This window comes from Alligator sinensis, unplaced genomic scaffold (assembly GCF_000455745.1).
Source record: "Alligator sinensis unplaced genomic scaffold, ASM45574v1 scaffold412_1, whole genome shotgun sequence".
NCBI lineage: Eukaryota > Metazoa > Chordata > Crocodylia > Alligatoridae > Alligator > Alligator sinensis.
In genome coordinates, this window is record NW_005842474.1 from 1,009,223 (window position 1) to 1,035,265 (window position 26,043).

The window sequence follows — 26,043 nt, forward strand, 5'->3', positions numbered from 1 at the left end:
TTAATATTTTGAGACACATATTAAACCCAAGTATCTTAGGGGAGGACAGAGTCCTTAAGCTTTAACAAGATGAAGCAAGGAAACTATATAGTTCTGCAGTTCACAGTAAGGTAGAATAATGCTGTGACCTGACAAGCAGCATAGCTGGACAGGTAGTTGCAAAGAACTTGCTTGTTTCAACTAGTGTTTCTTCAGGCTCTCAGAAATGTTTACCTGAAAAATCTTAAGGATTCTTCTCCAAGAATTCACATGCTTGTGGTGGAGTCTGTAAGCTTAAGGCAAGCTATTTTCTTGCAACTTCATAATATTTAAACAGCTTTTTTAAGTGAAGCTAAAGGGAACTTGCTGCTCATGAAAATTTTCACAAAATATGGATCAAATTATAACTATTCCTCATATTGGGCTGGATAAAAACAGCCGGAGTAAAATAGTGATAGAGAAAAAGGTCTGTGGGGTGAGATTGAGTTTACCAATCACTTTCCTGTCTTGACTTAGCACCCCCTGTGTACTGACTCAGCTCTGCTGTCTGGCACATTGGAAGAGAATGCCAAAGCTCTGCCTGTTCTTCAACCATATGTAATAGCAACCCACCAGCTGCTTTTCCCTCCTGCATTTCATCTGGCAATATGGGTAATTCATGCCAGAAGGCAACATTTTTTGTCCCTGAGCAGGTATCTAGCCAGATCCAAGAGCAGCCTTCTATACAGCACTTTTACATCACACTCAGTTCTATAAATATAAGTGCTGCTTCATATGAATAAGGGTGTTTGACTCTCGCTTTATACAAGCTGATGTCTCTGAAAGGAAAAAAGTCCATGTTGATGTATTAGAAGGTTAAAAACAGCAAGGTACTAAAGGGAAAATAATTGTATTAAACATTCCCCAGCATGCTGCTAGATGCTGAAGACTGCACTGTGTCAGCCCAGGCACCATGAGTGGCTATAACAGCTTTTCTAGTGCATTATCTAATGTGATTATGCAGTGCTATAGACATTTAAATATTCACGTATAATACTAAAGATGGTGACATTGTGAATCGGGCAGTAGTGTAGTCATTGCTATTCGGATTTTTGTTATTGGAGAATCATTATCCTTATGTAATTAGTGTAACTTTTTTTTAAAATTTGTATTATGGTAGCAACTAGCAACCCAGGAGCCTGGTAAACTAGGTTCTAAATAACAGGATGAAAACACAGTTCTGTTTTGACTTTGAAAGACATAAATCCAAAGCCCATTTAAATTGTGTAAATGTTGCATTCCTACAGGGTAGGTCAGAATACTAACTATAATGCAAAAAGACCCAGCCTCAGGCTCTGTCTCGTGAAACTAGGCCTGTTTTGGTATCTAGCAACAAAACAGCATTCCAGGAGCTGCAGGGCGGGGTGATATTTGACACATGAATGACTAAAAAAAATTGCTTGTACTGGAATGAAAGAAGTATTAACATTTGCTCTTGATTTAAGTATTCTGTTGGGGAAAAATCTGGTGGATTTTTGCCCCCTTCCTTCCAGAAAGAAAAACATTTTTGTCAGAACCACTGACTAGCATCAGAGTGTAAGGTGACCACTTACAGATCTGCCATTAGGTAACCATGTATATGTAAAGGCCCTGTTTGGTGGGGGAAAAAAGAATAAAGCACCTTCTGTCTCAGCTTGTAAATATCATGTGTCGGATCAGGAAGGTAAGTTTGTTTAGCTAAAGAAACTTGAGTAAAATTGTTATTGCCTAACAGGGATCATGATGGTTTTATTACACACAACGCATATTAATATTGAAGAGGTTATGAATAATTTAGAGAGATATAGGTGGAAGTGGGTAATTTGTTCTAGATTTAAATGGTCTGATTCTTGTTGATAACATTACTGTAACTCTGGCCATGAACAGGCATTACATTTGTGCCAAGAGAAAAGCCATTCTATTGGCACAAGAAGAGAGCATATAGCTAGCTGTTCAAGGTGTTTCTTGCTGAAGAGAATTGGCTCTTCCTTAAGAAGTTTGATCAGTTACCCATGAGGAAGGTTTTCCTCCTCCTGATCTAACTTAAATGGCTGTCCACTTATTTTGTGTGGGGAGGGCACCCAATGTCCCACATATCTCTGCTCTCCCTCCCTCCCTCACCCAAGGGCAAGCTCTCGGAGCTTAAGAAAACTCCAACCTTCCTGCCAGTCACCTTGGCAGGGTAGGGGCAGTCTCCCCCAGTGGGAACATTCCCAGAGCCCCAAGCAGGTTGCTGCCAGCGAGAATGGCCCTTGGACATTTTCCAGTCAGCCCAGTGCAGGGGGTGGCAGCTGTGCTGCAGTGTTATTCCTGAAGCTTCAGAAGGGTTGGCACTGGGAAAATGGTCCCCTTACTTCCTTACATGCCTCCAGTTCCACCAGAATGCACATGGGGGGTGGGAGACAGCTGTGTGGTGGCTGCAAGGCTTCCCAGGTTCAGGCAGGCTTGCAGATGCAGCAGAGTGTCCCTTCCTGCCCCTGTACTGGTCCAAGTTAATCCCAGAGCAGCCCACAGAGCAGGGACTATTCTCCTGCCATGGGAACCTGCAGGTTTCCCACCAGGGGAAGGTGGTCCCATTCCACCAGTTAGTTGTCTGGCAGAATGGGGGAGTTATTCTCCCAGGGCTGGAGCCCTCCCCAGGCTGGCTGTCTTTTCAGCAGCTGCCAACTGTCTGTTGACAGCCTACCCCTTTCTCAGGCAGGGGAGAGGGCAGGCCGTCAATTATTGGGCTCCCCCAAGGGCAGAGGTGGCCCAAGGAACAGCCGTCTAGTGGTCTCTGGCTGGAGATCTCGCCCATGTAGCTCTCCAGCCAGGGGGGCTAGACCTCATGCTGGCTCCTGCTCCTGGGCTTTTTTTCAGATAAATTCTTGCCCATGGCTTCTAACACTGTTGACTTCTGCTTACATTAGTGTAATTCAAATCATTGTCTGGCTCAAAGAGCTGAACTTATTCTAAGAATTCTTCATTTGGATGAAGTAGTTGTTCAGAAACATTTTCCCCTTAATTAGAAACTTAAAGCATAAAATAAGAACAGCCTCTTGATTATTGGGTCCACTCCCCTGCTATCATAGGCAATCCTGTTGTACAATCCCTTTCATCAACTGATCAAACTATTTAGGTTGTTCTACTATTGCAAAGCTGTTGCCAGCCTCAGTTCTCTGATTATTATAATAATGCTTATTGCCAGAGTACAAAAGGCTCTGTGTGTTTTATGTTATTAATTCAATAAGGTTAGTATTGAAAATAGCTCAAAAACATAATGCACCTTCAGAAAAATTAACTTGGTCATGTAGCTACCTCTTTTTGTTTGTTTGTTTGTTTTAAAGTTACTTACCTCCTTTGTTTTTGTAGGGCGCACTTTTCCAACACACCCATACTTCTCAGCACAACTTGGAGCTGGCCAGCTGTCACTGTACAACATTTTGAAGGCCTATTCTCTTCTGGACCAGGAAGTAGGGTATTGCCAGGGTCTTAGTTTTGTTGCTGGAGTTCTGCTACTTCATATGAGTGAAGAAGATGCTTTTAAGATGCTAAAGGTCCTCATGTTTGATATGGGCTTAAGAAAACAATATCGTCCTGACATGACTATTTTACAGGTATGTGATTTTTATGGCTCTGGAAAAGCATGCTAATAATAATAGCAGTATGCTTTTAACAGAACTATTATTGTCCAGTCCTGCATTTCAGCTTCTTGTCGCAATCTCAAAAAAGGAGAAGGTGGACTGCAAAGAATACACCTTCTTAAAGATGCTTGTTTCCAGTCTAGAGGGCCATTGAAGTACAATAGAAATTATATACCTCCACTCCTCTGAAGTCTGATGTACAGCAAAATTGGCTGTATACAAAAATCTGTCTTCCAAATGCCCTACTGATTTGCTCCTGTATGGTTTCAGGTGCATATCCCCTGGGTGTTAACTCATCCACTTTAGGGGGAAAGGGAATGTTGATCAGTCAGGAAGCCCTGGGTCTTTGAAATGGCTCCAGACTACTTTTTTCTCCCCATTACAAGTGAATATGAACAATGATTGATAATTTTCCCCTTTATTTTTCACAAGAAAGTTTAGCACAGACTGTAGTCCTTTACTAACCTTACTTAATCTTTTATTCTTAATCAGTTATTCATTTCTTTCTTCTATTTGCAGATCCAGATGTATCAACTATCCAGACTCCTTCATGACTACCACAGAGATCTCTACAACCACTTAGAGGAGTATGAGATTGGCCCCAGTCTCTATGCTGCCCCCTGGTTTCTCACTATGTTTGCTTCTCAGTTTCCCCTGGGATTTGTGGCCAGAGTGTTTGGTAATACTTCATAAACTCTCCTACTGATCTTCTTGAAGGCATACATTTTTGTAATCCTATTTAGAATGGCTGTATCATCTAGCCTGCTTCAAACACCTAAGAAAAATGTTTTTCTTATTTTTGATGAACTGAACTGTCCCTTCCTCAAATCTATGGTACAGTTATAAAAGTCACCTAATAAGAAGTGTAGGAGTGGAATGTATAGCAAAATGCTGATCAGGGAAGGGACAGTCTTGCTTCTTCACGTCTATTGTCCCTTTTTTCTATCTTCTCATTTCAGCTGCATCCTCTGGTAGTCCTCAGTGAACCTCCCTTCATTCATTACATTGGAAATCAGCAGGTTTCCTTTTTGCACAATATTGCTCACAGTTAGTGGGCATTTGCAACATTGTTCTATGCTGCATAAATCCTCTGAGGGTGTGGGTATATAATAAGCAGGTTACCTTGAGATAGGGTAGCATACAAACTTGCAGCGCTTCAGTTACCCCGCAGTAATTGCCTGTCTGTATGCCACTGTAAATGGCAGGTTTGCTCTGCTTCCTAAGGTATTCATCTTTATGGAGTGCTATGCTAACGTGGTATCCAAGTTAGCTCATTCAGAGCTAAGTCAGGTATCACTATACATCATGCATTGTGCTCTCAGGAACATCTACAGTAGTTTAGGAATATACAGTAAATACTCCTGGGGCAGAAAATCAGGTACAGTGAAATTTGGTTAATTAGTCACTGAGGTAACACATTTCTATGTTCACCTTAGTTCAGTGTTCACCTATGTTCAATATACTGAATCCCTTCCAGACTCCTCAAAGATTTTGGCTGATTAGTCATCTGTTAAAATGTAATTAGTCATTTCCAATGGTATTGAATCACATTGATAATGTTAATCAACTTTAAAGATACTGACCTTTTTTTCTCATAGCATGTGTCAGGGCAGGTGATGTTACAAAACATTGGATACTCTACCATTTTATGGCTCAACAAGACAAAAACAATCAACCTTTCTATTTTGCCCAATTACCTTCTCTTTTGGTGAGGAGTGCATGTAGGAATGCAAAGCTGACATTTTTGACTAATTATTTCAATCCCATCCTGATCATATCATTCTTATATAGCAAGGATTTTTGAATATTTGTCATAGAAATATTGTACTTCACACATTTATCTTTGTAAACATACAATTCTTATTTTAGCATGCCAGAATGTGTAAGTTTGCACTCAGAATTTTTGTAATACATTTTTCTTAACTATCAGTGTCCAAAGTCATTCCTTACAGTATTTTCATATGGTATGCAAAGTACATCTCACAAAAAGTTTAAAAAGGTTAACTATTGATAATTAGTTACCATTACCAATCTCCTTGGAGTTTCAAATCAATCAGACTTTACTGTAGTTGGATACTTATGACTAAATCAATATACCCACAAATTGATGGTTCTTGTAACTGTAAGTAAATTTTGTCTATTTGTTTAGATCAGGGGTCGGCAACCCCTGGCACACATGCCATGCATGGCATGTGAGGCCATTTTGCTTGGCACGCCGCAGCCAGCCCTGGCTCCAGGTAGCTGCTGCCAGTGACGGAGCCCAGGCTGCTTCCAGCAGGGCTTGCAGTGTCCCAGCTGCCTGCTGGGAGCATCCTGGATCCTGGCTGCCAGCAACTCCCCAGAGCCGGGGCCGACTGCAGCTGGGAGGCTCCAAACAGCTGTGCTGGGCTCCAGGCTCCGGCATCAGCTCTGCACCGCTTGCTGCAGCTGCCCAGAGCCCAGGCTGGCTACAAACAGCTGCGCCAGGCTCATCACCTCAGTGCCGGGAGCGGGGAAGAGACCGGGGCTGCGTTGCCTCAGGCCCCACCCCCACCGCCCACTCCAAGGGGCACCTGCGTGCGCCAGTGCGAAGCTGATGCTGGAGCCTGGTACAGCTGTTTGGAGCCTCCTGGCTGCAACTAGCCCTGGCTCTGGGGAGCTGCTGCCAGCCGGGATGCCAGGCTGCTCCCAGCAAGCAGCTGGGACACTGCAAGCACTGCTGGGAGCAGCCTGGGCTCCAGCAGCTACCCAGAGCCAGGGTAGCAGCTAGCAGCCACAGAGCTCGGGCTGTGGGGCAGGGGCTTTGGGTGAGGGGCAAGGGGCAGCAGGGCCCTCATTTTGTTTTTCTGCCATGCTGGCACTCTGGCACCTTCCGAGTTAGGCATGGTGGTGTTTTTTGGCACTCCGGCCAAAAAACGTTGCCTACCCCTGGTTTAGATCATGCCTAGTAGAACTGTAGTTAGGCAAGAGAGACACCTCAATATTGCCCAAAAGTTAAGATACAACTAGAATAGTTTAGTGCACTCAGATTAATTGCTTTCATGTTTAGGAGAAAGAAAGAAGTTGGATGTGTATAAGGGACAGGAAGCAGTACAGTAAATTCTGCTAATATTTTAGCTTTGACTTGTAGAGAGATGTAATCCAAGCATCACTTGGGGAATTCAGGAATTTCTGTAAAAGCTGTAGTCCATGTACTCTAGTGTCCTTATCTCTAATGGGGTCAATGTCAGTTGCCAGGGGCAAAATAAATCTTGCAGTCATGGTTATGGTATTGGTCCTCATAGAGAGAGCTTTTTGCAAAAACTAATTTAGTTAGGGTGCCTACAGTCATTTTCCTCACCTGGTCAACATTCATGTAGCTAATTTTAAGCTACCTAAACATAGACCAGGAGCTATACATGCAGCTGTTCACTGCTTCCAGGAGCCACACGGGGAACCCAGTGACCTGATGTAAGGAACTTGGGGAAGGGGGTGAGGCAGGTGGGATCGGGGGGGTGGGCTAGAGAGTTTGCAGGGAGGGAGAGCTTGGCGGGATCCGGGGAGGCTGGCAGGTCCATAGATGGGGGTTGGTAGGGGGTTGCCTTGTGGGGACGGAGGTTCTGGGAGCCCAGTCTGGGTTGGGAGGGTGTAGCTTTGGGGTTGGGGTGAGCAGTTGTGCTTTCCCAGCCCTAGGGCTGCACTGCAAATGCGTATAGGTGTTTGTGAGCTTGGGTTAACGCTTTTTTAGCTCAGGTTAACTCAGTCTCGATCTAAGTTAGTGCACTTCTTCAGGTAAACTAACTTACATTGGGTGCACCATTTTTAGGCAATTTAAGCCCTCTGAACACCTGCATGATTGGACATTTAGACTGACCTAACCCTGGTAAGTTTGATCTAAATGTAACGCCTCTTCGTACCCTTAAAGACAGGCTACTGCCCCTAAGACTGAATCTTGCTATTCTAACCAAAAGTAAAAAAGTGCCCATGAATTAAAATGTGAAAGAATTGCCTGTTTGCCTGTAACTGGTCACTTTTTCTAAAGCAGTCGGAACTCTTGGTAAAAGCAATATATTTTATTAGACCAACTAGATAGTTGCAAAAAAAATTTTTTTTTAATGAAAAAAAACCTTTTTTCAAATCATTTTGAGGAAGTAGCCCGCAGTAATCTCTCATAGTAATGAATTCCATGGACCAAATGTGTTATGTGAAAAGGTATTTATTTTCTTTTATGACTTAATTTTTTATGCCATTCTGTTTCATTGCATGTCCTCTTATTCTTTTATTTTGCAGTGCTGATTGAAGTACTCAAATTATATTGTCTGCAGTTTGTCATTTTGTCTACCTTTATCATGTTCTTTCCTATTTGTCTTCTCACTAAGCTATACAATCCAAAACTTTTTCAACTGTTTTTTATAAAGGTAGTATATGCTTCTACTCATTTTCACTTCGCATCTTAATAAACACATGAGGAGTCAGTTACATAAGGACCAATAATTTACCCATGCATTCAAATTGCCACTTTCCTAACTTTTTAAATTGTGGACTCTTTCAGTATAAAGGCAAACAGTAAATATTTATTTCAGGAACTAGTTAGAGTCTGTTCCCGTTCCTGTTTAAGTAAACGCCAGAAATAGCATTGGAAGAAAACACAGTGATAATGATGGCCTAGATTAGATAGAATAAGCTCTATATTTGTTGCCCTTTCCATATACAGATAGCCATAGAGAGCACAGAAGCTTTTCACAACACATGGTTATATTTTAAATAGGTTTGCTGCACACTGGTAAATGTCTAGCCTTTCAGAATTCTCTTGAAGAAAAAAATGAAGTTTTAAATACCATGCACTGCATTTATAGTCAGCATCCCTCTTTTCAGTCTTCAGTAATTAATTGTATTCTCACGTGTTAATGTGCTTGTTCTTTATTACCAGTGAGCTAGTGGGTTGCAGGCAATGTACAAATGTCTTTTTTAAATAAACCAGCCTGGTATATTAATGATTCCTCCTACAAATTAGTTTGTCATGTGTTTTGTGTTTTGTTTGTCAATGTATTATTAGAAAACTTTACAAAGCAAAGATTTGCAGAACAGAAGGTGTAGATATGTAAATGACTTTCATGGAATTAGTATTCGATGAGAACTGAGAATCCTCAGAAAACTCCTTTTTTTTCCCCCCCCAGCAGCGCTAGCCCAGTATTAGCAAGTTTTGTAGTTTTATTTCAAGTCTAACAGTTTTGGGGGTTTCTTAAAACAGCAACTCCAAAAGCATGCAATGAAGCGAGAATCTTGAACTTACTCACTGTTTTTAAAAATGAAAGTTTCCCACCCTGATTCACACTAGAGGCTTAGAAAAATAGAAACCTCAGATTTAACAAACGTTGTCTTTAAGCTAATCTTATCATTTTGGGGTTTTGCTTACAATTTTTGATTGGAGAGATGTGGTTAGCCATGTTAGTCTAAAGTTAGGCAGAAGGCAGAATAGGGTGGTGACTATTGTGGGTGGTGGTAGCAGGATAGGCTAACTTGTTCAGAAGCATGAGAAAACAATCACCTAATTCATCAAATGTTATGAACGGGCTGTGTCATAGCATCAGACCAAGCAGGCTGTAGATTACAAAAGCCTGTTCTTCTCTGAACAAGTTAGTCTTTAAAGTACCACCTTGCCCTGCTTTCTGCCTAATTTTGATTTGGTGGAGTTGGCAATACTGTGAATCCTGCTAGGAACCAGGCAGTTTCCATGCAACTGGTTGTATGATATTGCACAACTGGGCAAGCCAGTATTTTATTCTTCAGTTATCTGAGCACTTGTGAGAGAAACCATGTTGAATTCCAGTATCTCAACTGCAGACCAACTAGGCAGATTGACTTGCCATCCTTTGATTTTTATAGCCCATGAAATCTTTTGACCCCTGACGCCTGAAATTCAATCACTGTATTATGAAGTGGTGTTAAGGGCCAGCTGCCTTCTGAAAGTTGTAGTCCAAACCACAGGTTATAGCAGGAGCACTGGACTTACAAGGTTGTGTTGTGCTCTTAAGGCAAGAAAGCACTTTGTTTCAGTGCTTCTGAGGAGAGTGCTGCATGGCAAAGATATTGTTCTCTAAAACCTATTTACTTAGTAGCAGAGGAGACAGAAAAATAATGTTTATACTGTTCCAAGATTGTAGATAAAACTTTATTTAAATCCTGAAGCCTGCCAGTCATTTTGACGTTAATTGAGATGCCTTCATTGCACTGTCACTAGCATGCAGCCCATTTATAGCAAGCCCTCAGACTGGATAAGCTCTGAAAACAAATGAGCCTTTGTTAACTTGTTGGTATTTTATATGTGAGCAAAGGATTTCAGATATATATAATCATCCCACTTAATTCAATAAAAATGTATAGGTCACCTTGAGTTAATCTTCATAGGGTAGATGTCAGGTTATGTAAGTGCCTTACTCTTTACTTAAAACTAATCAGGCTCTACTTTTCACTTCATGTTTCCCGATTCTAACTCGGTGTCCTCTGTAATAGTATTAAACTTGTAGCTTTACATATGGAACAGTTTCCCAGATTTTTTTACAGTTTCATTAGATAAGCAAGACAGTTGTCCACTCTCCATTGGAGAACATGTCTAATTAGAAGCAGAGCCCTTTTCACTGTTTTTCAGATACTTATAGAGAAATACAGCCTTGCTGTTTAGTTATAGTATGTGCTTCATGCTTTATCTCTTCTCAGAGACAAAAAGGAGTGAAATGAGTTGTGGTTTCAGGTTAAAGCAAAGAATTGAAGGAGAAACTTTCATTCTGATGCAGACTTGAAAAAAAGGAAAGAAAAAAAAGAAAGAAAGGGTGTTTTTAAAGAGACATGTAGTTGCCTGTGATTTCTTGGTTCTTTGCTGAATCAGAGAGGCTGGTGTTTCTGAGTAACATTTTCTCTTACTGATCATTTTCTTTTTTTTTGCTCGTGAACTCTTAATCCTCTGTTTAGCCATGTCATCTTTTGCCTATTGCTACAAATTTCAATGCTACTTATTCACCATTTCACTCATATTTTCAAATAGAAGGGAAAGGGAGAGGAGGCCTGTGTACAAGTATAAGTATCTGTAGTAATTAGCAAACCTGGACTAAAAAACAAGCATCAAGAACTCCCCTCAGTAACTTTCTGTAATATGATGGATTCTGCACACAGTATGAAAGTTCCTCTTATAAGTGAATGGATTCTGAAACCTAGTGGCAAGAGTCTTTAGATGAAAATTGTTGTTTGTTCTGTTCTGGGTAGATGGGTTGTAAGTAGTCTTGTTAGCTACTGCAGGGCTGCCTTCTTGTATATCCTGTCTCTGCAGACTCGTGCTATATTGTAGGTAGTTTGTAAACAAAATGAGGAAAAAGGAAGAAAAGAAAGGAAGTTCTGTTGAAAGGTAGTTAGATGCTGTGGCTTCAGTGTTGAATATCTGCCAGAGTGATGTCATTATGGGGCCACCTGCAGCATGAATGCTCAGCATATATTTGGGAGATTTCGAGATACAGTATGCAAGTGCTTACTAAGATGGCTTATTTGGATATGGTTTTCAGCTGCATATATTAAGAACTGATTTCTTTAATCAAGCTACCAGTGTATCTTCTAATGCAGTGTTGAGAAATGTCTCCAATAAGTGAGAAATAAAACTGAAGAAGAGTTAGAGCCACTCCTTTAATTATATATTCAGATACTCCTGTTTTTAGTAAGACTCTTTAAATAGCATTCTGATTGAAATCCCATTCAAGCTCAAAGCTGACAGCTGAATAACAAATTCTACTGCCTCCATATACTACTTCCTGGTATTCTTATGCCCATCCCACAAACATTTAACATAATATCATAAAAGAGTAACACTGTTCAAGATAACTGCTTAGCCTAATTTGTACATAGCTTAAATTTGTATCCAGTTCCTGGTCCATACTGACCAGGGCAAATGCTAGTGAAGTCTTCTGTTGGCACTTACATTTATTTAACAATAATAGTCATGCAGTATGCCTAACCTTGCAGCATTAAAATCCATCAAACGATCCCATGTGTACATTATACTGTTTAAACTATTTATTCATTGACAATCTTGAATGAATACATCAAATATTTTTTTCCTTTTCAGTGTAATTTTTTTGCTAAACTTCAGTTTTCTTATTTAATAAGGGTGCTGGATAAGAAAAACATTAAAATATTTAAATAGAAAACATATTTACAAAATTGCATTTTGGTAAAATACTTCAGGCCTCTTGATCTGTAGTAGAAAAGTTTTTATACTTAAGAATTTTTACTGCTGTATTATTTTTAGTAAAAGATGTGCTTGTTTGATGTAAGTCTGATTTTCCTTTGTTTTTGCAGATATGCTCTTTCTTCAAGGAACAGAAGTCATATTTAAGGTGGCCTTAAGTCTTTTGGGAAGCCACAAACCCTTGATTCTGCAACATGAGAACTTAGAAACTATTGTTGATTTCATTAAAACCACTCTCCCAAAATTAGGCTTAGTACAGATGGAAAAAACCATTAGCCAGGTATGAATATCTGAACATTAAGCAATTATCAAGAGAAACAATTGAATATAAGTTATTAGCAGCAATGTGCGGGATTTTTTGTAAAATCAGAAAAAAAAGTGAGACGGGTTTACTACTATTAGTTTAGAATATGTTAAGGAAGTTTTGTGTTTTAAAATATGCTACTTATATAAAACCCAAGCATCTTTGAGGTCGTTCTGTATAGCCTTTTATTAAAATTGCAGTCCAATTTTTTACCAGCTTCCACTGACTTTTATATCTGACAACAATACATAGTACCTTCCACAGGATAGGCGGCAATGTGAGTTGAAAGCATGACTGGACTTATCATACTGCAAAGAATCCAGTGCTCCACTGGCAGTTTCAGAAGCAAAAATTGGTTTGCAAGAGCCTGATGAACAGTGACTTATCTGATCACTGCTCAAACCTCCCTGCATTAATGGATCCAGGATTCTGAAAAGAAGCGTGATGGCAGTAAGCTCAGGGAACATGAATCTGACAGCTGAAAATGGAGCTCCTGAACACAGATATCTTCAATGAAATACAGTCAGCTGACTGCACACTTAGGGATGTCTATAGACACCCCTGATTGCCCAACCTGACTTGGGGCACATCTGCAAATGCGGTCCCCATGTTGGAGATCAGGAAAATCCACTGCAGGGTATTTCCCTGCATATGCCTTCAAGCATGGAGAGTGGACTTGAACAGGGATCCCTGTTTGCAGGCACACCTGGGGAAATCCCTTGCAAAGGGACTTCCCCCGTATCGCCTGCGGTGGGGAGGGCTGGAAGGCAATACCATGCTCTTCATGGCAGTGGTCTGGACTGCGCTTGGGCCGGGAGGTGCTGGAAGGCTTTGGGGGGCTATAGCGAATTTTCAGGTGCCTGCAGCTCCCTGCATAGCCCTGTTTCCAGTGCTGCCCAGTGCGCCCCAGCCCCAGCCCGAAGTGGCAGCTGGCTCCACCAGCGTGCAGATCCAGGGGCACATGCCCCCCAGATGAGCCACTTGCAGCCCCGCCCCACGTCCCAGCTTTGCAGGGCCTGCCCCTGCTCTAGCCCCACTCCTTTCCTCCCCACCGTTGCGGGGGTGAGGGGAGCAGATCGAGGCCCCACTAGTGAGGGAGGAAGTGGAGCTAGGGCTGGGACCTCGATCTGCCCCGCCCCCCCCATGGCCCTTTCCCCTCCCCCTTCCCCCACAGACTTACCTGCTGGGTGGTGCAGGAGGGGTAGATCTTGGCTGCTTTTAAATGCCAAAGGCGATCTACTTAACAAGGTTGGAGACCACTGCTTTAAAGGAAGAGATTTGGGGAGTAGAGAGGAGTGGGAGTCAGTTGCCAATCCTGGGTGGGGGGTTTCTCTCTGTGGAGAAACATGCCCATCTCAGAGCTTCCTTAAGGGTGTCCTTCAGTTTCTTGGGGGAAAAGCTTCTTTGAAGCACACCAACAAATTGGAATTGTTCCTGAGACTTAATATCAGGGCAGAACCTGGGAAATTTAGAGAAACATCATACCTAAGTGAGCTGAGGAAATCTGTTGGCTCTGAGCAGCAAAGAGCTATTCTGTTCTGTATTCAGACAGCTGTTCCAAACTGCTCTGGTGTCACACCAGGCAGGTAGAAGCAAGCTGGGGACAAGACCTTCTCTGCTTTGATCATGGCTGCTGCTGGAGAGAGCAGCTGTTTCACCAGCCTGGCAGCTCATAGGCTATTGGGTTAATCCCCATCCTCCTGTTCCTCTTCGGCAGGTATAGTCTGTGTGTTCGTGCCATAACATGCCCAGAGTTTATTAGCTTTCAATTTAAACTTTTGATTTACCCTGTTCTTTCCATTCAGATTGAATTTCCTGAATGTGACAGCAATGACTCTCCCTTGCCCTCCCCGCCACCCCCGCCCCCCCGACCTCTCCCCCTAGGGATACAGCTGAGGTGGAAAAGTGCAGAGTTTACAACAGGAACTAACCAAGTTGCTAAATTTCAAAGGCTGGCTGTAGAAACCAACCTGCATGAATTCTGCAGATATGTGTTAGTTGGTTCCTAAACCTAAATTGTGTTTGAAAATCGAGACTTTTAATGTTTAGAAGCCCAATCAACCTGAAAGAACTTTTGTGGTCAGAAATTCTAAGATTCTTACGATAGCTTTACAAATTGTTTCTTTAAACTACGTCCCTTCTAGAACTGTGAACTTGTGGTCAAAAACAATTGAAAACAAGCAATATTTTTGGTTACTTCAGTCAGTATCTCAGGTGGAAACGGATTTTTTGGCTCATTTCCAAGAGAAATGTGATACAAGTAGTTAAGGAAAAAACTGCTTAACTTCTGTATTTAGGGTATATCCTATTGTGTTTTTATTAAGTGAATGGAATTTAGTTTTCCATTGTTTTAATGACTGATGCATTTATTTTCATGTAGTCTCTTCAGTGCATTCAGGGACACAACTGGCTGAAGGGCTTTAGAGTCATTCTCTGTAAAGCTTAGCTTTCCCAGGAAATTTGAAAAAAGATACTTGACAAACCCACAGACAGGAAAATGTTTTCTTTGGATCTCTCTCGGCCTGCCTAGCTTTATTTGTTTGCTTTTACAATGTAAGGTTTCCAGAGCTGATACTCTCTCTCAGAAATTTGTCTTGTATGAAGGAAAGTTCATTGACAATGACTAATAGCTGATAATTAATTATACAATTCTGCTTTGTTATGGCATAATTGCCCTTTAAATCTTTTGAAGTAATGATATAATTTACTTTTGGTCCGTAAAAATGCTGTAGAGCAGGATCAGATCTAAGCATAGTACTTTGCCACATGGATAATGCTTAGCAGTTGTAGCTTTTGTATGTGCTATACCAGTGTATAAGTGTTACCCAAAATGTTAATTATATGGTCACTGTGGCACAGCATTTTTGCCTATAGTTTTTCAAAAGTGTTGCCTGGCTTTGGCCCTGGTTTATGGTGACCTAATATGAAACATTTAAGTTCGGTGCCTAAAAGTTTAATCACCCAAAGTATTGTCTGCTTCCTGAAAATGTTGGCATAGTTGACTTTTCAAGCTCATACAGAAGGTCAGTAGCAGTTTGAAATCGAAACTCCAGTATGACTTCCACCTGTTTTTTATTCACTGGATCTCAGTGACTTAAAACTATGGGACATTTTTGCAGAATTCCAATATCTGAAATCTTTTTGTACATAATGATGCGTCAGAGGGAAAGAAAGCAATATTTTTGTGTTAGGCTCTTGATCCGTATAGCAGCTACTACTATTTTTATATTTAACAGGTGTTTGAAATGGATATTGCCAAGCAGTTGCAAGCTTATGAAGTGGAATACCATGTTCTTCAGGATGAGCTGATAGATTCATCTCTGAATGACAATCAGAGAATGGATAAGTTGGAAAAGGCAAACAGTAACCTGCGTAAACAGAACTTTGATCTCCTGGAGGAGCTACAGGTACAGTTTTTATTTCCTAACTGATAAGCAATTGACATGATGGTTTGTTCAGACTTTCAGAAGAGGCCATCATGTAGGAGGTGCATGGGCCACATTCAGATCTTGGATAAGACCTAATTGAGCTAAGTAGATACATCTTCAGTCTTATTACACCAGATGAACCTACCTGTATTTAATCTTCTAATGTTTGTCTGGGGAGGAGATTATAAGAAGTTGATTGGTCACATCAGGTTCTCACCTCATTTAAGAACAATTAGTACCTGGAGAAGGCTAAAAATACATCTGGTCTGTAATCATTTTGATCACTGATTCATGACTTTGCCTTCATGGTATAATACAGGCAGTGTTTCAGAGGTAGTACACGTGCTCTACAAAAAGGCTGTTCTTCTGAGTATCATCTTTCTTTTTGAGTTGCAAAAACAGTACAGTTTCTGTGAACACAGTTAACATAAACTGAAGTTGGAGGATGGCAATACAATGTAGGTAGTGGGCCTTTTATTTAGATTGTCTTCTCTGCCAATAATGAAGGCACATATTTGAGAAGCTGATGTCACATTGGCAGATGATGGGATACAAGCTTTTCATTTGTAGGTTGTTATTCAAATCTTGCTCAGAGTGGCTAGCTGTAACTACTGAGCATGGACTATACAGAGAAAGGGCCGTTCTTGGTAGATACAATTGTCACATGTCCACTTGCACATCCCAGTACTGGTGCATATGCAGCCCCATGTGCTCAAGATTGAATACTTTTTGACAACAGTACCCATAAAACACACGAGCATCATGAGAGTTTGCCCCATGTGCTCCAGTGGTAGGAAACCCCATCAATGTTCAGAGCTTCCAGCTGTGGCCAGGAGCACTCTGCACTCCCACAGCTGAGAGCTCTGTCAACTGATCAGGTCTTATAGCTAGGGGAGCTCACTGTGCTGCCTTAGCTGGGACCCTCAATCAGCTGGCTCGTATTCCCAGCCTCCAGAGCACATGGTAGTACCTGACCATACATGCATGATAAAAACCAGCAACAACGTTATTACCCATATTTTGTGTAATAACTTTGCCACTTATTCCTGGTTTTATCATGCTATTAATTGAATGAACATGTGGCCAGATCACTACTTATGACATGATTAACAAATTAATCATGTCTTAAGTGTATCGTGTTAGGGGCCACATAGTCAAAAAAAAATTCTAAATTCCAACCTAAATTTCTTCTGCTGCAGTTTGAGGCTATTGCTCCTAATCCTTTCCCCTACAGCTACATATAAGTCCATCTCCATCCTCTTTATAATTGCCCTTCAGGTATTTGAAGACTGATATCAAATTTTCCCCCTCTCTGCCCCCTCAGTTTTTTCTTCCCCAGACTAAATTATCTTTCAGCCTTTCAGTTAGTTCTTTCAGCCTTTCCTCATAAGTCATGCTTCCCAGGCTTTTAATCATTTTTGTCTCTGGACCCTTTCTAATCTGTCCACATACTTCTCAAAGTGCTTGGACCAAAACTGGACACAGTACTCCAGAAGAGTCCTCACCCATGCTGTATAGAGCAGAAAAATCACTTTCCGTGCTTTGCAGGAGACACTGCTGCTAATACAACCCAGTATGCTGTTGGCTTTTTTTTCAGCAAGAGCACACTGTTGGCTGGTATTAGTTTATGGTCCACTGTGACCACCAGGTTCTTTGCAGTATTGCAGTTTAGCTAATCATTCCCAAGTCTAAATTTGTGCATGAAATTATTATGCCCCTAGTTTAGGTCTTTGTACTTGTCCTTGTTGAATTTCATCTGACTGGTTTGGGACCAGGCAGAAGTCTAAACTTGACAAGACCACTGGAAATCCCAGTGGGGAGCAGGAGGCTATATATCTGAAGACCTACCTTGTTGAAGTCCTACTTACCCAGGGGTAAGTACCTAAATCAGGGGTGTCAAACTCATTTGGCATTGCAGGCTGGATGAGTGGTGCAAGACTGCTCCATGGGCCAGATGCATGGATTGCCCCCTCCCCACACAGAAATGCCAGATCCAGCATGCACAGTGGGAGCCACGCTGCACATTTTAGGACGTTTAAATATTTACAGAAGATGAAGATCATATGGTAGTTATATTTTACATCGGCAAAAAAGGACAGGATTTCCACGTGTCAGAAAGCAATCAGACTGTGAAATTCATGCATCAAACACCAGTCCTCTGCTCTGGAGGTACTGGCCTTCAAGTACAGCCTGGTGAACCCCTTGTGCAGACAGGTGTATTGAATCATGAGCAGGAGGTCAAAGGTTCCATTCGTCAGGATGTTTGCTGCAACAGGGGTTGCTCCATGGAGACCCACCAACAAAGGTGTCAAATTTCTGGAGTCTTCCATCCCAAGCTGTTGCTTCCCTGATTCCATGAACAGTAGGAGGGAGTAATGTATGCCTATCCTCTGCAAGATCAGACAAGACTCAGGCCAATGATGTGAGATCATTTGATCTGCCATGACTAAGATGGTTCTGATTCTTTTACCTGCTACATCCAAGAAACATACCTTGCTTTTGGTGCGACTGAGCTTGCTCACCTATAGGAAAAGCCAAATGAGAGAACCTCCTTGGCACAAACTGGTTAAATTTCTTCATGTCATGTGAGACGCCTGAAGTTCTGCAGTATTGCTGCAGTGCAAAGGAAGGCCAAGATGCACAAGATGTAGTTGTGGCACATCATTTGTAGACAGTCAAAGCATGTTTTCCTAGCAAACAAAATTAAAATTTTTGAAGCATCTGACTAAGGTGGTCCCACTTGTGAAGGATCCTATTCCATCTTCTCAACCCTCGGTGGCCCTTCATTTCCACACCCCCAATCCCTGTAGTGGAATGTGCATATACAGAATCACTCAAAGGAGAATGAGTTTTTTACCTGACAGAACTCTTAAAAAATGTATGTGCATGGTCTATAACCTGCCCTACATCCTCTCTGTCAGTCTTGTACTCCTGGCATTTTAGGATTGACATAAAAGAGGTATGCAGTTGGTACCCTCTGTCCTTTAAACCTTCAGCACAAAGCATGAGAAATCTCAGGGTAATGCATGCCACGCTGCTGACCAAGGAGGCTCACTCCAAGCTTGAACCTATGGCAGAATATCCCTGTTGCATGTGCAAGTGGGCAGCACATGTTGAAACGTGGCTACCGCTAGGCAAGTTACTTCTCATTTTCCTTATGAGTCATGGTGCTCCTGCATCTGTATACCTTTGAAGTTTTAATTAGGTAGTGAATAAAGTCCCAGATTAATAAAGATACTATCCTTAATTAAAATGCTACAGCCAATTAATTTAGAGATATAATAGTCTGTTATTTGTAGATTTATTAACTTTCTAATCTTCTCTGCTCTGTTATTCTTGGTTTAACCACATAAGAGCCTAAATAACCAAGGGTAAACAGGGGGTAAAATTGGGTTATTATAGACAATATAGTTTATTAGTATTTAGCATATGGAACCAGCAGTACTTAAACTGAAAGCTACATCCAGTTTCATCCACTGGATGTCTAATGCCAACAGTCCTAGCCTACATGACCAGGGTCAGGGAGGCATCCTTCTTTGCCTGTGTAGACACGTGGTTCTCTTATACGTGCAGTGGAGAAGTAGTTTGCAGCTAGTCCCCTCTATGTGCATTCTGCTTTGCCTTGTAGAACCCCAGAACTTTCCCATTCATTTCAGTGGACAGCACCTGCACTCCTTCAGAGACCGATCCTCAGTCACATAGAAAGCCCATGACACTCCACTCATACCAGTGATGAACTTTAACCTTTGCTTGGATGCATCCATCTGCTCAGGATTTGATTTTCTCCTGGCATATCCATCCTAGCAAGACTACTTCTGACCTGAGGAGATAGATTCATAGATGTTAGGGCCGGAAGGGACCTCAATAGATCATTGAGTCCGACCCCCTGCATAGGCAGGAAAGAGCACTGGTCTTGCAATACTTGAAGCAAGCAATTGGACACCAAAAATGCTGAGGAGTTATAAAGGACCCTTCGAAGCACTGCAAGGCAGAACTTGGTTTGTGCTACTTAAGTGCCCGCATTTGAAAGTGGAGGGTGCTTTCTTTGTTCATGTTTGGCCCTTGTTTAGTGATGTCAAATGCTGTGTAGGCAAGGCGACTCCCTGTTAAAGATGCTTCTGAAGCAACTCGCACGTGTTGCTTATTGTGCCATGTATTATTGTGGCAGTCATTACCACCTGGTGTGTTTTTTCCTAATCCACCTGCCTGAAACTATTCTGTGAGTAACTGAAACGCACAGCTAAGATGTCTTGCTTGGGGTCAGCCCCCAGTAAGTTGGGGACATTAAGCCACAGGCGAAGGAGAGATTTGGGCAAGTTTAAGGACATTTGGATCATATAGAGCTGGTGTGTAGCCTTCCTGATACATCTCAACTGCCTCGTACTTTCTGGTGAACTTGCACAGATCTGGGCTCAGGGCAATGCTTTAGATTTGGATTTCATCCCTGGCTAAGGATGCAGTACAAAATAACAGAGCTGCTTGTAAAAGTATTATGAGAATTAAACTGTTCTATTCTGATTATATGCAGCACGTGTTTCTCTCAAGACTAAAAGCAGCAGCAATGCCTATAGGCTCTAGTTTCCCTATGACCCATGGGATGACCCTAGAAACCTTTCCTATCAGCAGGTTGATCCATAGCTGCATTTCCTATGTGCAGCAATGACCAGTGTCAGAGATCGGATACTGGACTGGATCCAGCCTGATTTCCAGGTTCCTGGTGCCCAGTTAGATGTTGAGGTTTTATGGCCTGAAAGGACTCTGAACATTTAATCTGACCTACTGCAACAAGACAGCCTACAGGATGTCCTTGAATTGATTCCCACTTGAACCCGAGCATATATTTTAGAAAGACATCACATCTCCATTGCAAATGTCCCAGTGATGGACACTCACAGCTGATGAGTTTTTTGCAATGTCTAATTACTCTTGCTGTTAAAAATATTCACCTTATTTTTAGTCTGAATTTAATTATCTTCATAGTCCTTAAATCGTGTTATAGATTTGGTTGCTAAACTGAAGAGACCTCTCTAATAATGTACATACTCTATATTTTCACCAAGATATCCAGGATATTGGATCCAAATTTCTGGAGCTGGAAGAGACGGAGTAGCAAATTTGCCAAGTTACTCCATGAAGCACAAAGCACATGCGCTATTAGACTCGGTGCTGCGTTGGCCAGTGCCTTCAGCACCCTCGGATGGAGCTCATCCGGGCCTGCCGACTTAAAGGCATCCAGTTCTTCCACGTGACTCTGCATAGATATCTATGCAGACAACAGCACTGTTCCACCAGGCAGGTTAAGGAAGCTGTTTCTCTTTCCTGTGCAAAGCATGGGAGACCTGGCTTCTAGTGTAGGCCTCCCTTAGTCTCTGGAGGTTTAAAGCCATCTGAATTGGTTTAAACTGGTGCAGCATGTAAAAAAGCCTCCTCTTTGCCTCCAGTGCAGCTGGGGCAGTTTTCCTAATGACTGTAATGAAAAATTCATAAATACTATTGGAGGCAAGAGTTCACCTCCCTTGCTGCAGTAGCAGCCACTTGCCTGAACCACAGAATCCATTTGTTCTTGTCTGCCCAGTTGCTGAGTCACAACAGCAAGACTTTGCTAGGCCTCATGACTGGAACTCTGTCCCGTGATGTGAGAGGTTAAAGCTCAGATCCTGTCAGGAGCCCAAGAACTTGGGTTTCCCTTGTCCTGGGCTGATGCCTTCACAACACTACCACCACTGTCTCAGTGCAAGGTCAGACAGTTTCTGGTCATGGTGTTTGGCCATCTAATATTTTGGAGGCTTGCCTAGGACTTCTGTGTGGCATAAGTGCTGTTAGAAACCTTTGGGGTGGTATTGAACCACTTCTGAGTATGTGCATTAGGGACAAACTTAGTTGCCTAGGACAAAATATAGTTGCTTAAGGCACTGAGGCAAGACTCAGATCCTTACGTAGTCACAGAATGTCATCCGGTGATTACTATTCGCATAAAAAATATAAGTGTCAGTGAAACCAAATTCTGTTCTCCATATTTGCTGGTTTTTGCTTTATTAGAAAATGTGTGTTAAAGTTGACCTGGGACCTTTTAAAGGTAATTTGAAGCCTGGAGGGAGAGAGATGACTTTTACTATTTATTTTTATTGTTTTTAAGGGAATTATTGTTTTCTTTTTATTTTGAAGGTGGCAAATGGAAAAATCCAAAACTTAGAAGCTATGGTGGAGAATTTGCTGAACAACGAGGGCAAGTTGAAGCAATCTATTCTTGCTTTAGAGGTGGAGCGTGAAGCTTTGCTGCAGACAGTGAAAGAGCTGCGCAGACAGATAGGCAGTCCAAGTGGAAAGCCTTTACTTACTAGGCAAGATCACATGGATGCCAACTGACAGCTGCAATTGTAATGGAGCAGACAAGTTCAACAAAGACAAAGGGAAAAACTGTTTTGTAATGTCACCATTGGGATTTTATATTCTCTTCTCTGCCTTGTCCAGGCCTTACCATAGCAAAGCGAAAGATGGGAGTGGTGACTGAATAAATATGAGAAACATGTTTCTCAGGGAGGAGGCTCTTGCTTGTTAATTTATAGACACTTGTGGAATATTATGGATCATACAATGCAATATAAGAACGGGCAGGAGAAACTTCTCTTTCACGAAATAACTGTGCACTCACAGGCAATACACTGTAAAGATCTGCAGTCATGGACTCTTCCATAAGTGCTTATAAACCTAAGTGCTTCATGTTGGTCCCGTGTATTCCATTTTACATTTAAACAACTCCATGTTAAATAGCATGCACTGTAAAAGGCTGAAGAATTACAGCAGTCAAAAACTTCTGAACAGACTCTTCTGCCTTATTGGGATTGCAACATTAGTAGTGTTCACAGATAGATTTGTGATCGGACTTGATATACTTCTGACAGTGTAATCCCCTGCAGCTTGGCTGGTTTCCAATAGCCACCTTGTTTAGGCCTCTGATAACTGCTTTCTGGTACTTGAAGTGTTAACTTAGCGGTTGCTAGAGAAATTAACTTCATTGTACTTAGCTACAACTAATTGTAGGGTTTCTGGAATCTGTTTTCATAAACACGTTGTTTTAATACATTTTTGTTTTAACACCCATTGTTTCGGTACTGTTGATAGACATTATCTGAAAAATGTATTGTTGAAGGCAACCGCATTGTACTTAACAGACAATGCCTGTTAAGTAGATTTTGCTTACACTGACAATGTCTTGGTGGAGTCTCTCTCTCACAGCATTGTATAGGATTTATCTTCAGACCTTATAAGTGTTTTTTTTTTATTTACTCCTGATCTGCTGTGTGATGCAAGACATCCTTTTGCTGGGAAACTAACACCCACTGATTTTTTTCATTTCGTTGGGCACTCTATACCCACCCGTCCTTTTGTGTGTTAGGACTTTTTTTCCTGAAATGGTGGAGGCACTCCAGAGCTTGATTTTTATGCCAGGCATACTTAAATTGCTGCATAAAGGATGTTGTGCTGAAGTTTGAACTCGAACCTCACTCAGTCTCCTTACACTGTGTCTTTTAAGTAAGATTACATGTTCAAAAGCTCTCACTTTTTTCGTTATTATAATGAAAGTAGTTTAGAGGCCAATTAAAGCACTACTTTTTCAACTAAAAGTGCAACAGTATCCAAGAATATTCATTGTTTTGGTTACTCAAGGATGAGAGCAAATAGTACCATAAATGTATTTCATCTCTAAACACAGTGTGGCAGACATCAAAATGCTGGTATAGTGGAGATTTATATTTGAGATATGACTTTCCTAAACTGTCAGTCTCTTTGAAGAAGAGCATATTTTTCTTTAATCCATATTGTGGAAGAAGATTTTTTAAAAATCTTTATGTAAATCTCTGGTGCATCCTGAATGCTATAACATGTGTAGATCAAATACTTCCTTGTAAAACAAAGGAAAAAATTGCTCTTTTATTTTTAAGTCTTAGATTGTCTTCTGTAATATCTCAGACATGTCTTGTTATCAGAAATCCACTCCATGCTTGTCTAGTATTGAAATGCCAGACGAGGCAGATATTACAAATCCATTTACTTCTTAAATTCTGTTCTTAATTGAGAAACTGTACTGAAGCTCATACTTCACATTTTTTTAAATCTCTACACCATTGGACCTCTTACTGTTTGACTGCTCAACAATGTTGTGTTTGGCCAGCTTGGTGCCATTATTCATACACTGGCTTTTTAAACAGAAAAGCAATAAAAAATTTATTGATGCCTGAATTTGTTTGCACATTTATATCTAGGAACAAAAATATAGCTGTCTGCATAATAGTTCTGAAACTAATAAATTAAGTTTGTCCAATTTCATAGTGTGATTTTTAAATAGTTATTAATGAATATTAGGCATCAGACTTTCCTAATTGTGTTAAGAACCTAGTTGAGATCTTAGGATTTGCAGCTGTATAGTTTGGCTAAGACTCTGTATTTTCTGTGCGACTCCAAGGCTGGTGTTTGCTTTGCTCCCAGCACAAAAGGCGGGAGAGTCTCCGGGCCAAGGCATTTTTCAAGAATTTGTTTTCCTTTGGACAGTAAGATGCTGAGTGCACCTGGGGACTAAGACAACTCCCAGGGAGTGTAAGTTTGGTTAGTAGGCAGACATTAACTTTCAGCTTCCAGTATCCACATGTTCATAGCTGTTTCATTCTGCTGAGGAAAAGAGTTTTCTATGGGAAGTCCTGTGCATCTGATTTTGCTAAAGTTCAAATGGTCTACCTGGCTGAAAAAATTAGCCCAGATTATCCACTGCACAGGACCTATGTTAAGCTTGCCTACATTGAATATTGCATCTATGGGACCATTTTCTCCCCTTTGCCCTATACAGATTTTCTGTTAGGTGTCTGAGGTTCAAGGGGTTAAGAAGGAAGGGTGTAGATATCGCATACCAACTTGCCAACCTTTGCAAAGTTAGGCATTTCCATGCAGAGGTAAGACAAACTCAAAAGTAGTTTTTTACTTTATTTTACTTTGTGCACACTCTTCACGTCTCATCTTCAGCTGAGAACTCCCAGTGGACTCTGACAATGCAGCTCCTGCAGGATCTTTGTTGTTGAAGGAAAAAAGTTCTGAAGAATGCCAGCTGTCCCTCTGCATTAGTTCCTGTCCAGGAAGAAGGAAGATCCGTTACATGATTTTAAGAGTTCCTGGAGCGCTGGGAGCAGCTGACATTTCAGATGCTTAGCAAAGGGAGGATGTTATTGGAGATGATTAGGTTACCAGTGCAAGTTTGCACTGCTAGCAGGTCAAGGCGCCATGCAGAGTAGCAATAGACCTGATAGGAGAGAGACTTAAGGGCAAACCTACTGTTAGGCAGCAGTACCTTCAAACAAGCCATGTGCTCTGCATAGGCCCTCTCCCTTCAGATGTGCTAATTGTCACTGCTGAATGACAGTGCCAGTTACCTTCCAAGTATGTTAAGTAGCATACCCTCCACTATACGAGCATGGTTATACTACCAGTTTAGGAGTCAGTCTATGTGGAGCAGCAAGGTCACTGCTCCCTCACTTGTTCAGCTGACTAGGTAAACATGTATGGGGCGAGAGCTAACTCTGCTGTGTGCAACAAGAAAAAGTTTTACTAGCACATGGGTCTTGACTCGAACAGTAAACAACACTCCTTAGCCAACTGAGTTCTGACACCAGGTATCTCACCCTGCCAAAGCCTCCTTTCTTTTTCAGGTACAGAAACTGGTTGCTATCAGAGTACCAACCTGTTGGATCCTAGTACATATTTTCAAGCTTTGGCTCGTTACCTATTTTTAACAGATCATTCGAACCTGACAGTGATGATACAGCACTTTTTATTTGAGGAGGACAAAGCGCTTTGCACAAGTGAGCAAGCATAATCCTCTATAGAGCGAGGGAGTGAGTTGCAAAGGAGTTGCCTCTTTGCTGCTCTTGGGTTATTGAATTAATTGTAGTGATAAAATATACATTTTGTGTCCAGGCGTTTCGTAACCTGGTCATAAAAAGAGACTAGATTAGTCAGGCACGATCTGCCTGCTATGAACCCATGCTGGTTTCCCCTCAGCATAATTTGTCCTGCCGGGATCTTGCATATGTGAGCCTTGATAATTTTTTCAAAGACTTTGCCAAGGATGGAGGTGAGACTGACTGGCCTATAGTTGCCCGGGTTCTCCTTCCTCCCCTTCTTGAAAATGGGGACCACATTGGTCCTTTTCCAGTCCTCCGGGACTTGGCCCGTGCGCCACGAGCGGTCAAATATTCCCACCAGTGGCTCTGCAATGATGTCGGCCAGTGCCTTCAGCACCCTCGGATGAAGCTCATCCGGGCCTGCCGACTTAAAGGCATCCAGTTCTTCCAAGTGACTGTGCACCATCTCAGGGTCTACGCATGGTAGTCTGGCGCCTTGCTGCTGCCTCTCTACAACCCCAGTGAGAGACTTGTCGTGCCCCTCTCTTAGGAACACTGAGGCAAAGAACTCATTGAGGAGTTCAGCCTTGTCCCCCCTGTCCGTCACCAA

At 41.7% G+C, this 26,043-nt stretch overlaps 1 protein-coding gene across 9 annotated transcripts in view; it reads left to right on the forward strand.

Moving 5' to 3' along the window:
* The window catches only part of TBC1D1 (TBC1 domain family member 1), a 192,621-nt gene extending 168,756 nt beyond the window's left edge, over nt 1-23,865 (forward strand). For all 9 annotated transcript variants that reach the window (XM_006030903.3, XM_006030905.3, XM_006030906.3 and 6 more), the window contains 5 exons: nt 3,349-3,593; nt 4,140-4,299; nt 11,922-12,091; nt 15,352-15,522; nt 21,709-23,865. In XM_006030903.3, the coding sequence (XP_006030965.1) occupies nt 3,349-3,593; nt 4,140-4,299; nt 11,922-12,091; nt 15,352-15,522; nt 21,709-21,909 (947 nt within the window). In that variant the 3' untranslated portion in view covers nt 21,910-23,865. The remainder of the gene's footprint in view (nt 1-3,348; nt 3,594-4,139; nt 4,300-11,921; nt 12,092-15,351; nt 15,523-21,708) is intronic.
* The last annotated feature ends 2,178 nt before the right edge of the window (nt 23,866-26,043 follow it).